This window comes from Pristiophorus japonicus, chromosome 1 (genome assembly GCF_044704955.1).
Source record: "Pristiophorus japonicus isolate sPriJap1 chromosome 1, sPriJap1.hap1, whole genome shotgun sequence".
In the NCBI taxonomy this organism is placed as follows: domain Eukaryota; kingdom Metazoa; phylum Chordata; class Chondrichthyes; family Pristiophoridae; genus Pristiophorus; species Pristiophorus japonicus.
In genome coordinates this window covers 532,532,919-532,548,157 of record NC_091977.1, presented here as the reverse complement: position 1 = coordinate 532,548,157, position 15,239 = coordinate 532,532,919, and the positions used below count along the sequence as shown (strand labels likewise).

Genomic DNA, 15,239 nt, shown 5'->3' with positions numbered 1-15,239 from the left:
AAAATAGGTGCAGGAGTAGGCCATTCGGCCCTTCGAGCCTGCAGCACCATTCAATAAGATCATGGCTGATCAGGCACCTCAGTACCCCTTTCCTGCTTTCTCTCCATACCCTTTGATCCCTTTAACAGTAAGGGCCACACCTAACTCCCTCTTGAATATATCTAACGAACTGGACTCAACAACTCTCTGCGGTAGAGAATTCCACAGGTTCACAATTCTCTGAGTGAAGAAGTTTCTCCTCATCTCGGTCCTAAATGGCTTACCCCTTATCCTTAGACTGTGACCCCTGGTTCTGGACTTCCCCAACATCGGGAACATTCTTCCTGCATCTAACCTGTCCAATCCCGTCAGAATTTTATATGTTTCTATGAGATCCCCTCTCATTCTTCTAAATTCCAGTGAATATAAGCCCAGTCGATCCAGTCTTTCTTCACATGTCAGTCCTGCCATCCCAGGAATCAGTCTGGTGAACCTTCGCTGCACTCCCTCAATGAGGGAGCAAGAGTAGATGAATGAGGCAAGTGAGAAATGTAGCAGCCAATGTATCCTCAATGGTGATTCCACAGGGTGTGCGGGGGGGTGGGGGCGGGGGGGCGGGGGAGGGGATGCTAAAGGAACCAAGGAAGTCCCATTTAGAAATAGGGAAAAAAGTCATGAAAAGTTTGCTCAGAAAATGTTGACGGAATATTGGGTTTTGTCACAAGTAGTTTTAAGATGTAGAAGTATTGCTGCAATCACACTGGTCAGACTTCAGATGAAGCACACGTTCAGCTTTGAGCTCGTCATCTTATCAAAGATGCATTGGCCCGTGTTCTAAGGTGTGAAACACACTAAATAAATCGGGGTTTGTTGCACTGAAGGCTGTGCGCGGTCCGTAATTTGCAACTGTCCGTTGTCTCAGAGTGCCTCTTGTAACTGAGGGAGTGCCGCACTGTCGGAGGTGCCATCTTTCTCATACCATGTTAAACCGAGGCCCCGTCTGCGCTCTCGGGTGGAAGTAAAAGATTCCACGGCACTACTTCGAAGAGCAGGGGAGTTCTCCCCGGGGTCCTGGCCAATATTTATCCCTCAACCAACATCACTAAAACATATTATCTGGTCACTGTCACATCGCTGTTTGTGGGAGCTTGCTGTGCGCATAATTGACTCCTGCATTTCCTACGTTACAACTGTGGCGACACTTGATAAGTATTTCATTGACTGTAAAGTGCTTTGGGACGTCCTGAGGTCGTGAAAGGCGCTACAGAAATGCAAGTCTTCCTTTTCTTTTAGGATGTAAAATATCTCCCATCATAAGCCGCCCCTCCAACGAGGATGACTTGCTTCCACAAAAGTTCACGGATGTTTCAATAAAGAACCCATTATTCCAGTCCTGAACTCCAGTTGAGGGGGTGGAAGATGCCTGTGCGTGGATTTTTTTAACGTGGGGTGACCGTTGCACATCAGCCACCACACGGGCTTGACAGAGCTCAGCCTTTATCCAGTGGCAAAGGTGAACCAGGACGACTGGAGACTTGCTCTGCTGCACGGACTTAGTGCACGCACATATCGCAGTGTGGGCTGGGCCCGTGCTGCCCCTGGGCCCTCGGCTCTTCTGAGCCCCGTTCCCTCATTCGCCGCACCTTTGCCCTCGATGTTCCAGGGCCCAGCGCTCCAGCTGTATTTATAGCCCCGACCTGCGGTGGTGTTCTCACAGGTCGGGGCGGCCCACGATGTAGAAACATAGAAAATAGGTGCAGGAGTAGGCCATTCGTCCCTTCGAGCCTTCACCACTATTCAGTATGATCATGGCTGATCATTGCAACTTCAGTACCCCATTCCTGCTTTCTCTCCATACCCCTGGATCCCTTTAGCCGTAAGGGCCATATCTAACTCCCTTTTGAATATATCTAACAAACTGACCTCAACAACTTTCTGTGGTAGGGAATTCCACAGGTTCTCTGAGTGAAGAAGTTTCTCCTCATCTCAGTCCTAAATGGCTTACCCCTTATCCTTAGATGTAAAATATCTAGGACTGTAAAAATTAGGGTGTAAACTACCTAGGAAGTGTCGGTATTTAACGGTTATCTATCGATTGAGGGGTTTCTCTGCAGGACCCGGTTTCACTGTGTATCCATCGCTGTACGGTTGGTCATCTATCCGCTCCAATATAAACCATGAGCGGTACAATGGCGGGGTGGTGCTGGTGGGGGGGTTTTAAATATTTCGCCATCTACCTTCCGCACGAGGCTACAGAACATCCTTACCGATCACAGACACACATCCCAGCGGAGCAACCAGCGTGGCTGGGGCAAAACCATAGGCCGCAAAGTTTCCCAGCTCACCCACTCCCATCAAGACGATACCACACCACCAAAGCTTGCTCTTGTAATAGGGTGTCGGGCTTTCTTGACATAATAGTCGGACATGCGTATATTTCTGCAACAGAGGAAACAAAAATTTGGGGATTACAGTCAATAAAACACATCATTGGCCCCATCGAGGCCTTTTAGACCTTAAAACCACAAGACTGTCAGCAAATTAAAAACTGCTTTGGCCACTTTCAAAAACAGACCGAAAAAGTTACTTTTTAAAAGTTTTCAATTAAAATTCAAAGTTTTATAGTGCAGTTAAACTTTTCGGAAGTGTCGAGAACATGGGATGGGGTAAATAACCTAACATCCCACCCACCCCAGATGAGACATTAAACCGAGGCCCCATCTGCCCTCTCAGGTGGACGTAAAAGATCCCATTACACTATCACGAAGAAGAGCAGGGGAGTTATCCCCGGTGTCCTGGCCAATATTTATCCATCAGTCAACATCATTAAAACAGACTATCTGGTCATTATTACATTGCTGTTTGTGGGAGCTTGCTGTGCGCAAATTGCCTGCCGCGTTTCCCACATTATAACAGCGACTACACTCCAAAAGTATTTCAGTGGGTGTAAAGTGCTTTGAGATGTCTGATGGTCGTGAAAGGCGCTATATAAATCCAAGTTTTTCTCTCAAAATAAAATCACAGCTTCTGCCTGCTTGCTGTTTAGGTGAATCTGATTAAACATAAGAACATAAGAAATAAGGAGCAAGAGTAGGCCCTACGGGCCCTCGAGCCTGCTCCGCCATTTAATACGATCACGGCTGATCTGATCATGGACTCAGCTCCACTTCCCTGCCCGCTCCCCATAACCCCTTAGTCCCTGATCAGTTAAAAAACTGTCTATCTCTGAATACATTTAAAACAATGTCCCAGCTTCCACAGCTCTCAGACAACGAATGCCACAGATTTACAACCCTCTGAGAGAAGAAATTTCTCCTCATCTCAGGTTTAAATGGGGGGCCCCTTATTCTAAGATCATGCCCTCTAGTTCTAGTCTCCCCCATCAGTGGAAACATCCTCTCTGCATCCACCCTGTCATGTCCCCTCATAATCTTAAATGCTTCGATAAGATCACCTCTCATTCTTCTGAATTCCAATGTGTATAGGCCCAATCTACTCAACCTTTCCTCATAAGTCAACTCATCATCTCCGGAAGCAACCTGGTGAACCTTCTCTGAACTGCCTCCAAAGCAAGTATATCCTTTCTTAAATATGGAAACCAAAACTGCACGCAGTATTCCAGGTGTGGCCTCACCAATACCCGGTATAACTGTAGCAAGACTTCCCTGCTTTTATACTCCATCCCCTTTGCAATAAAGGCCAAGATTCCATTGGCCTTCCTGATCACTTGCTGTACCTGCAAACTAACTTTTTGTGTTTCATGCACCAGCACCCCCAGGTCCCACTGTACTGCAGCACTTTGCAATTTTTCTCTGTTTAAATAATAACTTGCTCTTTGATTTTTTTTTCTGCCAAAGTGCATGACCTCACACTTTCCAACATTATACTCCATCTGTTTTGCTGAATTCAATAAGATTTCACCCATCACCCCTGCGCTCGCTGATCTACATTGGCTCCCGGTTAAGCAACGCCACGATTTAAAAATTCTCATCCTTGTTTTCAAATCCCTCCATGACCTCGCCCTTCCCTATCTCTGTAATCTCCTCCAGCCCCACAACACCCCCTGCCACGAGATGTCTGCGCTCCTCTAATTCTTTCCTCCCGAGTATCCCTGATTACATTTGCTCAACCATTGGCGGCCGTGCCTTTAGCTACCAAGGCCCAAAGCTCCGGAATTCACTCTTTAAATCTCGCCACCTCTCTACTTCTTTAAGACGCTCCTCGGAACCAATGGCGGGAAATTGCGTGCCGCTCCGGTTGGGGCCCGCAACAGCTGTGAGGTGGGACTTCTTGCGCCAGGCGTGAAAGTCCCGTCCCGCACGCGATATGGGGCTTACCGCCCCCCCCCCCCCACCCACTCCCCCTTGAGAGGAAGTGGAGCGCAAGATCTCATGTTCCATTTCCTCTCGGTGGGGGGGGGAGGGGGCAGGTCTGTGACACTGACCAACGCGACTATTCCAGCGCCACACCGTATCATGAATGTAGACCGTGTATACTAACTGAAAAGTCACATAAGGTGTGCCACCAGAGGGCACTGTGGTGGGAGACCTGAGGGTTACCTGCATAGGTGTGCAGGGCCCAGTATAAAAGGCTGCTCACCATGCTTGTGCCTCACTCTGGAGTTACAATGGCCCCAAGTTTCCACATGATTTGCTCCTGATTTTTAGGAGCAACTGGTGTAGAACGGAGTATCTTAGAAATCGGAATTCTCCACATTTAGTTTGCTCCAGTTCTAGTCAGGTGGAACAGTTCCACTTTGGAACAGAATTTCTTTTTTCAAAAGGGGGCGTGTCCGGCCACTTACGCCTGATTTCAAAGTTTCGTCAGTGAAAACTTACTCCAAACTAATTTAGAATGGAGTAAGTGAAGATTTTTCTACGCTCGAAAAAACCTTGTCTACATTTTAGAAAATCAGGCGCAGGTTACAAATTAGGTGTCCGGAACGAGGTGGGGGGAGGGGTGGGGGAAGGGAAGTCATTTAATTCTACAATCAATCCTTAGTTATACTTATACAAATATTATACAAATAAATCCAACCTGAATAAAAATTTATAAGCAAAGAAAAGATTAAATAAACCATGTTCCTACCTGTGTGAAAGTGCTTCAGGCAGGCCTTTCATGTTGGAGACAGGCAGCGGTGTGGCGTCAGTGTCTCGACGGCAGCGGCAGCAAGCTTCGAGCTGAGCTGCAGTGCTTGAGGCAGGCCTTCACTCTCTTCGTGGCTGGCCGCGAAGAAGCAGCACCGGACGGACCCGAGGCCATTCGGCCATGAGATAGCAGCGGCGTCAGTGGCTGGCCGGCAGCCGAAGATACAGCAGCAGCCTTCGAGCTGTGAGGGGGACTGAGGCCATTTGGACAGGGAGAGGCAGCCACATCGACAGTTTTATATTTAAATTCGCAGAATGGGTGCTGCATTGTCAACACCACGTATTATTGCAAAGTTGAATTGGCACTCTTATTTCTCCAAACACACCGTCCTTAATTTGCATGCACCAGTGCAGCACCGGTTCTGCAAGTTTAGCCAGTGAAAAGCTGAACTCACTGATTTCAGCAGGTGATTTATTCAGCAGTGCTGCTAAAAGCACTCCCTCACACACAGAAATATCAAAAAAAATTAAATTACAAGCCTTTGCAGGGGTCCAAGAAACAAATCTTCACTTTTTCTGCAGTATTTTTAAAAATGGCCGAGTGCCAATGTTTGTGTGAGACTGCGCGTGCGCGCACGCTCCAACGCGCATGCGCAGGGTTGCCGGCACCACGAAGGCTCATTTAAATTGTACCCGCCCCCTGCTACTTAGAAAATCGGCGCGAGTGTTAGGCTCCGCCCCCTGCTGCGATGAGCGCGCCGCGCCAAGCAGACATCGAGCCCCAAGGAGCTCGAGAATATCGGACTTTTTTTTTTTAAGGCGCAGTTTTCGGCGCGAAAAACAGGCGGCCGGCTCGGAGGTACGCCGTTTTCGCCAGGGCACGAAACTTGGGGCCAATAAATGGGACTAAGGTCACAACAGCTCAAGTACAACACTAGACCTCGTGGAGTCATTCATAAGAGTATTAAAGGCATAACACACCGAGAACCGCACAGTGTTGGCGGGAACACAGGCCCCTCCCCTTCCATTAAAGGGGGGGGGAGGGGAAGGGGTGGGGCCAAGCAGGAAGGAGAAGGGGCCATCGCTGGACCACCAGGGAGCGGGGTTGCCGCGGCAACAACGTCGCGGCACGGACCCCGTGGTTTGACGTCGAGAAGGCCGCGAACTGTAAGTCGGCCATTTTAAAAAAAAAACATTTTCAGCACCGCGCACCGCACCACCCCCCCCTTTTAATTTTCGGCTAAAGCCCCCGTGGCAACCTCACTGGGGGCGCGACCAAATTTCAGCTCCGGGGCGAAAACGGGTCGCTGCGCACAGTAATGCCGTCATGGTCTCCGGCACAGCGGCCTGGGACATTACCGGTTGGTGCGTCACTGAACTCCCGTGGGATCCCGCGGGAGTCGATAGCGGTGTCATGCCACGGCGAAAAGTCGCCGCTAGCGGGAGACGCAAATCCTCAATCTTTCGCAAATTTCGCCCACCCCCGACCTCTTTGAACAAGCTTTTGGGCATCTGCCCCGAATATCTCTTTATCAAAGCTTAAGAAATAGGAGCAGGAGTAGGCCATACGGCCCCTCGAGCCTGCTCCGCCATTTAATACCATCATGGCTGATCCGATCATGGACTCAGGTCCACTTCCCCGCCCACTCCCCATAACCCCTTATTCCTTTATCGTTTAAGAAACTATCTATCTCTGTCTTAAATTTATTCAATGTCCCGGCTTCCACAGCTCTCTGGGGCAGCGAATTCCACAGATTTACAACCCTCTGAGAGAAGAAATTTCTCCTCATCTCAGTTTTAAATGGGCGGCTCCTTATTCTAAGATTATGCCCTCTAGTTTTAGTCTCCCCCATCAGTGGAAATATTGGCTCGGTGTCGAATTCTGTTTGCTAACCTGTGAAGCACCCTGGGACCTTAAAGGCATTATATAAATGCAAGATGTTTTTTTATAAAAGAAAATCACGGCTGCAATTAAAACCAGGAAATGTTGGAAATACTCAGCAGGTCAGGGAGCATCTGTGGAGAGAGAAACAGGGTTAACGGTTCAGGTCGGTGACCTTTTATCAGCCCCGGGGAAGTTACTTTTTCTTATCCCGAATATATATTTTTTCCTCCAATGTCCAGTCTCTTTCCAGTTCTGACAAAAGGTCATCCCTGAACCAACATAACTAAGAAACAAATTATCTGGTCATTTATCACGTGGCTGTTTGTGGCAGCTTGCTGTGCGCAAATTGGCTGCCGCGTTTCCTACATTACAACCGTGACTGCACGTCAAAAGGTACTTCATTGGCTGTGAAGCGCCTTGGGACATCCTGAGGTCGTAAAAGGCGCTATATAAATGCAAGTCTTTCTTTCTTTACTCAGACGAGAAGATGGGAAGAAACGTAATGCAAGAAGTTAAAGATATTTATGAGACCGAGAGAGAGAGACAATGTGTAGATAGCTGATGCAGTGGGAGTTAAGGCACGTCTGAAATTGGAGACAGGAAATGATGTTTGGAAGAATGAGAGGTGATCTTATTGAAACATATAAGATTCTGAGGGGAATTGACAAGTTGGATGCTGAGAGGTTGATTCCCCCGGCTGGAGAGCCTACAACTCGGGGGCATAGTCTCAGGATAAGGGGTCGGCCATTTCAGACTGAGATGAGGAGAAATTTCTTCACTCAGAAGGCTGTGAATCTTTGTGCAGGTGCAGCGTCTAAAATCCGGAACCTTCGGGACCGAGGTCGTTCTGGATTTTTCTGAACTGTCGATTTGCTTTCTGACGTCACGAATCCGGAAACACCCGAGCCCAGGTATTTCCAGAGATTTCAAGAACATCAGAAAGGGGATTCGCACCGAGGAGCTGTTCGGGCCGTCCGGTCCACGCCGAGGAGGTGTTCGGGCTGACCCGGCCCGCCGAGGAGGCCCCGAGGTAAGGGCAACGGCGGGCGAGGCAAGGCCCGAGGTCGGCAGGGTCGGCGGGTCCGGACCTCTGAACATTTTACGGATTCCGGACAACCCTGCCGCCGATCGACCCAGATTCCGGAATCCGGAACTCCGGATTCTCGACTCTGCACCTGGAATTCTCTGCCCCAGAGGGCTGTGGAGGCCCAGTCGTTGAGTATATTCAAGGCTGAGATCGATAGGTTTTTGGACTCGAGGGGAATCAAGGGATATGGGGATCGGGCGGGAAAGTGGAGTTGAGGTCGATGATCAGTCATGCTATGAGGCTGCAGAGCGACTTGGATAGGTTAGGTGAGTGGGCAAATGCATGGCAGATGAAGTATAATGTGGATAAATGTGAGGTTGTCCACTTTGGTGGTAAAAACAGAGAGACAGACTATTATCTGAATGGTGACAGATTAGGAAAAGGGGAGGTGCAACGAGACCTGGGTGTCATGGTACATCAGTCATTGAAGGTTGGCATGCAGGTGCAGCAGGCGGTTAAGAAAGCAAATGGCATGTTGGCCTTCATAGCGAGGGGATTTGAGTACAAGGGCAGGGAGGTGTTGCTACAGTTGTACAGGGCCTTGGTGAGGCCACACCTGGAGTATTGTGTACAGTTTTGGTCTCCTAACCTGAGGAAGGACATTCTTGTTATTGAGGGAGTGCAGCGAAGGTTCACCAGACTGATTCCCGGGATGGCGGGACTGACCTATCAAGAAAGACTGAATGAGCTGGGCTTGTATTCACTGGAGTTCAGAAGAATGAGAGGGGACCTCATAGAAACGTTTAAAATTCTGATGGGTTTAGACAGGTTAGATGTAGGAAGAATGTTTCCAATGTTGGGGAAGTCCAGAACCAGGGGTCACAGTCTAAGGATAAGGGGTAAGCCATTTAGGACCGAGATGAGGAGAAACTTCTTCACCCAGAGAGTGGTGAACCTGTGGAATTCTCGACCACAGAAAGTTGTTGAGGCCAATTCACTAAATATATTCAAAAAGGAGTTAGATGAGGTCCTTACTACTCGGGGGATCAAGGGGTATGGCGAGAAAGCAGGAATGGGGTACTGAAGTTGCATGTTCAGCCATGAACTCATTAAATGGCGGTGTAGGCTAGAAGGGCCGAATGGCCTACTCCTGCACCTATTTTCTATGTTTCTATGTTTCTATGATCGTATTAAATGGCGGAGCAGGCTCGAGGGGCTGCATGACCTACTCCTGCTCCTAATTCTTATGTTGATATAAAGAGGAAAGGGGTTAATTTTAACCAGATTCCCTGGCCGGGAATCACTAGGATCTGGTGACACCTGTTTTGACATCCGCCCAATATTACTCTCCACTGCCCTCTACGGAGAGTGAAATCGGGCGGGGGTGTAGGAAGCAGTGTTGCTCCTGATTCCGCCAGTTAACCCACGGGCAGGTGAGGGTAAAATTGCCCCCTCCCCCCCCAGGAGTCTGAGGAAGGCCGGCCAACATCAATGGTGCAGGTTGCCGTGCCGACACAGAAGCTCCGTGCACGGTGCCTGGAATTACAGACAGAATGGTTGAATGATGCAGCAAAGAGCGAGCCCATTCAGCCCATCATGCACCTGTGGCTTCCTGGTGTTCATTTTCAAACGAGCTTAAAGACAGAAACCCACATATGGAACTGGTGCTCGCCACTTCTCCACACTCTCCCCAGTGACAGACCAAGAAAGTTGTGCCCGATTGCTGGAAAGGATATTTATTGTGCAATTCGAATTTTCCTCTTTTTAGGAATCCTGGGCTATAGAATCATAAAATATGGCACAGAAGGAGGCCATTCGGCCCATCGAGTCTGTGCCGTCCGAGAAAGAGCTATCCAGCCTAATCCCAATTTCCAGCTCTTGGTCCGTAGCCCTGCAGGTTACGGCACTTCAAGTGCGTATCCAAGTATTTTTTAAATGTGCTGAGGGTTTCTGCCTCTACCACTCTTTCAGGCAGTGAGTTCCTGACCCCCACCATCTGCTGAGTGAAAAAAGTTCTCCTCGAATCCTCTATAAACCTTCTACCAATTACTTTAAATCTATACCCCCTGGTTGTTGACCTCTCTGCCAAGGGAAACAGGTCCTTTCTATCCACTCTATCTAGGCCCCTCATAATTTTATACACCTCAATTCAGTCTCCCCTCAGCCTCCTCTGTTCCAAAGAAAACAAACCCAGCCTATCCAATCTTTCCTCATAGCTAAAATTCTCCAGTCCTGGCAACATCCTCGTAAATCTCCTCTGTACTCTCTCCAGTGCAATCACATCTTTCCTGTAATGTGGTGACCAGAACTGCACGCAGTACTCCAGCTGTGGCCTAACCAGTGTTTTATACAGTTCAAGCATAACCTCCCTGCTCTTATATTCTATGCCTTGGCTAATAAAGGCAAGCATTCCATATGCCTTCTTAACCACCTTATCTACCTGGCCTGCTACCTTCAGGGATCTGTGGACCTGCACTCCAAGGTCCCTCTGTTCCTCTACACTTCTCAGTGTCCGACAATTTAATGTGTATTCTTAGGTGGTCCCTCGAAGCGAGGATGACTTGCTTCCACACCAAAAAGGGATGTGTTCAATGAGTTCACAGGTATTTCAATGAAGGACCTAATATTCCAGATCCCGAGCTACATCCTGAAGGGTGGAAGATGCCTGTGCGTGGATTTTGTTAACATGTGGTGACCGTTGCACACCAGCCACCACACGAGCTCGGCAGAGCTAGGCCTTGGTCCAGTGGCAAGGGTTATCCAAGACGATTGGGGTCCTGCTCTGTTGCACGGACCCAGCGCGCACACATATCGCAGCGTGGCAGCCCCGACCCGCGAGGAAACACCAGCGGCAGGTCGGGGCTGTAAAAGGCGAGCGGCAAGTGGCCCCTGGAGCAGTGTAGCGGCGTATGATCGAGGGGGGGGCAGCAGTTATTCCTACGAAAACAAAACATGACACTAAACAGACGTATCACCTGCACAGTTAAAGCAATCCCTTCTGTCAGAAACGGAACTCAGAATCCGTGTGGACAGGTGGCGTTGGAAGAAATTCCACTCCGACTCATCAATCACGTTGACACGTAGACAAACAAACTGGTGAAACGCGACCGCACCCAGACAGGGAAACAAATATACAATGTGTTCAGGCCAATCTCCTCAACACACGTTGGCATTTACGCACTGTCCCACCCACTCCCAGCCCCTGGCTAATGAGCTGCCCTGAATAGATTCCAATAATGCTCCGGATTCTGTCACGTTATCGCTGAATCTGCCGTGGGACTGAATTTTATTCTCCCCTTTGTTTTAAAATAGTTCAGTTCGAGGAAAATTAATCAACGGCCATGGTAATGTATTTGCTTCGTGGGTTCTTTGCTTAAGAATTCCCAGCAACACATCGCTATTAACATAGAAACATAGAAAATAGGTGCAGGAGCAGGCCATTCAGCCCTTTTAGCCTGCACCACCATTCAATATGATCATGGCTGATCATGCAACTTCAGTACCCCATTCCTGCTTTCTCTCCATACCCCCCGATCCCTTTAGTCGTAAGGGCCACATCTAACTCCCTTTTGAATATATCTAACGAACTGGCCTCAACAATTTTCTGTGGTAGAGAATTCCACAGGTTCACAATTCTCTGAGTGAAGAGGTTTCTCCTCATCTCAGTCCCAAATGGCTTACCCCTTATCCTTAGACTGTGACCCCTGGTTCTGGACTTCCCCAACATCGGGAACATTCTTTCTGCATCTAACCTGTCCAATCCCGTCAGAATTTTATATGTTTCCATGAGATCCCCTCTCATTCTTCTAAATTCCAGTGAATATAAATCTAGTCGATCCAGTCTTTCTTCATATGTCAGTCCTGTCATCCCGGGAATCAGTCTGGTGAACCTTCGCTGCACTCCCTCAATAGCAAGAATGTCCTTCCTCAGATTAGGAGACCAAAACTGTACACAATATTCCAGGTGTGGCTTCACCAAGGCCCTGTACAACTTCAGTAAGACCACCCTGCTCCTATACTCAAATCCTCTCGCTATGAAGGCCAACATGCCATTTGCCTTCTTCACCGCCTGCTGTACCTGCATGCCAATTAAGAACTCATTGGTTTATTGAGCTGTGGAAGCTGGGACATTGTATAAATTTGAGACAGAGATAGACAGTTTCTTAACCGATAAGGGAATAAAGGGTTACGGGGAATGGGCGGGGAAGTGGAGCTGAGTTCATGATCGGATCAGCCATGATCGTATTAAATGGCGGAGCAAGGTCGAGGGGCCGTATGGCCTACTCCTGCTCCTATTTCTTATGTTCTTATGCTCTTATTAGCAAAGGTTTAACAATCACACTACACATTACCAGTTCATCCATCAGGCTCACAACCACCTGCCTCATCGTGGATCCCCCCGAACCCAACTGGCTGGGTTTTATTGAGTTTGGTGAACATCACATGACTGGCTAAGCCACTCACAATGCAACAGCTCAACCAACCCGTGAGCATACATTACAGCCATATGAAAGAATGGAACAAGAAAATGGGTCTAGACAAAGTAGAACGAGAGAAACTGCTCCCATTGGTGGAAGGGTCGAGAACCAGAGGACACAGATTGAAGGTGATTGGCAAAAAAACCAAAGGCGACATGAGGAAAAACCTTTTTTACGCAGCGAATTGTCAGGGTCTGGAGTGCAGTGTCTGAGAGGGTGGTGAAAGCAGACTCAATCGTGGCTTTCAAAAGGGAGTTGGATAAGTACCTGAAGGAATTTGCTGGGCTCCGGGGAAAGGGCGGGGGAGTGGGACTAGCTGAAGTGCTCCTGCCGAGAGCCGGGATGGGCTCGACGGGCCGAATGGCCTCCTTCTGTGCTGTAATGATTCGCTGATTCTATGGCATTCAGCCTATCAAGTCCACTCTTGCCACGGACTGTATCCCACTTATCTAACCACCTGAAGGAATGTTAATCCAAACAACTGAGTAGTTTGGACCTATACTCTCTGGAGTTTAGAAGAATGAGAGGTGATATCATTGAAACATGTAAGATTCCGAGGGGATTTGATAGGGAAGATGCTGAGAGGTTGTTTCTCCTGGCTGGAAGGTCGAGAATTAGGGGTCACAGTCTCAGGATAAGGGCTTATCCATTTAATTTGGCCCGAGAAATTTCTTCCCTCAGAGGAATTCCCTGCCCCAGAGAGCTGAGGATGTTGAGTCATTGAGTGTATTCAAGACAGAGATCGATAGGTTTTTGGGCACTAAAGGAATCGAGGGATATGGAGATCAGGCAGGAGAGTGTTGAGGTCAAAGATCAGCATTGATCTTACTGAATGGCGGAGCATGCTCGAGGGGTCGTATGGCCTACTCCTGTTCCTATTTCTTATGTTCTTAATTGCCACAAAATAGAGAGCACTCCTCCATTATCTAACGCCAGACATGAACTGAATTTTATACTTTCATCGGAAGAGTAAATCAAGTTTCCGAAGGAATACGCTCTGTTTATCAGAGAGCAGGGAGTCGCTGTTTCACACGTAATCCCGTTGTGGTGATTTGCTTGGCCTTTCTAACCCTTTTGATGAAACATTGCTGAAGCTCATTACAATACAATAAGAAACTAGAAAGGGAATTCATAAAAAACAATTTTCAAAATGTTTTCGGTGGCCTTTGAAAGTGTCAAGATATTTAACAGGATTGAGGGCTTTTCCATGGAATTCACAACGCAGAAACAGGCCATTGGACTCAACAGGTCCGTCCCGGTGTTTATGTTCCACACGAGCCTCCTCCCACCCCTCTTCATCTCACACCATCAACATATCCTTCTATTCTTTTCTCCCTCATGTGTTTATCCAGCTTCCCTTTAAATGCATCGATACTATCCACCTCAACCACTCCCTGTGACAGCGTGTTCCACATTCTCACCACTCTCTGGGTAAGGAAGATGCTCCTGAATTCCCCATTGAATTTATTAGTGACTATCTTATGTTGATGGTCCCTAGTTCTGGTCTCCCCCACAAGTGGAAACATCTTCTCTACGTTTATCCTATCAAACCCTTTCATAATCTTAAACACTTCCATCAGGTCACCTTCTCAAAGCCTCCCTGATAAAGTGCAACATCCCCACCTGGGAGTCCCTGGCCAAAGACTGCCCTAAGTGGAGGAAGTGCATCCGGGAGGGCGTTGAGCACCTCGAGTCTCATCGTCGAGAGCACGCAGAAAGCAAGCGCAGGCAGCGAAAGAGCGTGCGGCAAATTTGTCCCACCCACTGACTACCTGTCCCACCTGTGACAGGGACTGTGGCTCTCGTATTGGACTGTTCAGCCACCTGAGGAATCATTTTGAGAGTGGAAGCAAGTCTTCCTCGATTCTGAGGGACTGCCTATGATGAAGATTTATAATCTGGAGACCAGAACTGTTCACAGTACTCCAAGTGTGGTCTAACCAAGTGTGGTATAAGTTTAACATAACTTCTCTGCTTTTCGCTTCTATTCCTCTTAAAAAAAAATTAACCCCAGTGCCTTTTTAGGGGATTTTTTTATGACCTTGTTAACCTCTCAGTTCTGGTTTCCTCCTTGTAAATCTTTCTTGTACCTTCTCCAGGGCTTCTATACCCTTTTCATAATATTCCTTTAGTATTAAATAATCCTTTAGAAAGAGAATTCCACTATGAAGAGACTGGATAGCTGAAAACTCTGTGACTGATGGTGGAATAAAGGAACTTTAAAAGAACTTTATCAGTAGTCCAGTGTCACATGAGTGAAGAACTGGAACAAAGGACGAGAGGAGGTTAGCGAGACAGCATGAGGCATGGCCATGCAGGGATTTGTAAATGATAATTAGAATTCTAAAAGCCAGTACACTGGGAGACGGGGTGTCAATTGGGGTCAGCACGATGTGGTGATTGATTGAAAACAGGACAGTAGAGAAATTAATGTAGGTGCAAAGTTTGCAAGAGTTGAAGCTTATGTAGGTTGGATACATTCGAGCCAGGGTGTCCCCGGAGATGGAGCACGCGGTGTCCACCGGTACGCTCGCGGCCTTCCGCGAGGGGTGGGTGCCGGAGGGACTGGAGTGTATCATCACCCCCGGCAACCAAATTTTAATTTGATTCATGAATGTTAAAAGTTTAATTTGATTAAGTTTATCGGTTTTATTGCCCCTTTAATAAGGGGCCACTTGATTTATAGTTTCAACAAAATAGTTGTCGGATGGAGAGCATTGTAAAAGTCACCTGGTTTCCAGCAATCTATCCATCAACCACATATCCGCAGCATAACCAAAACC

The 15,239-nt window shown here is 48.0% G+C and overlaps 1 protein-coding gene across 1 annotated transcript in view; it reads right to left on the bottom strand.

The window, feature by feature from the left end:
• LOC139272096 (NIPA-like protein 2) overlaps positions 1-15,239 on the bottom strand; it is a 155,308-nt gene that overhangs the window by 97,609 nt on the left and 42,460 nt on the right. Inside the window, exon 3 of the mRNA XM_070888568.1 lies at positions 2,247-2,418. Within this exon, the coding sequence (XP_070744669.1) occupies positions 2,247-2,418 (172 nt within the window). The remainder of the gene's footprint in view (positions 1-2,246; positions 2,419-15,239) is intronic.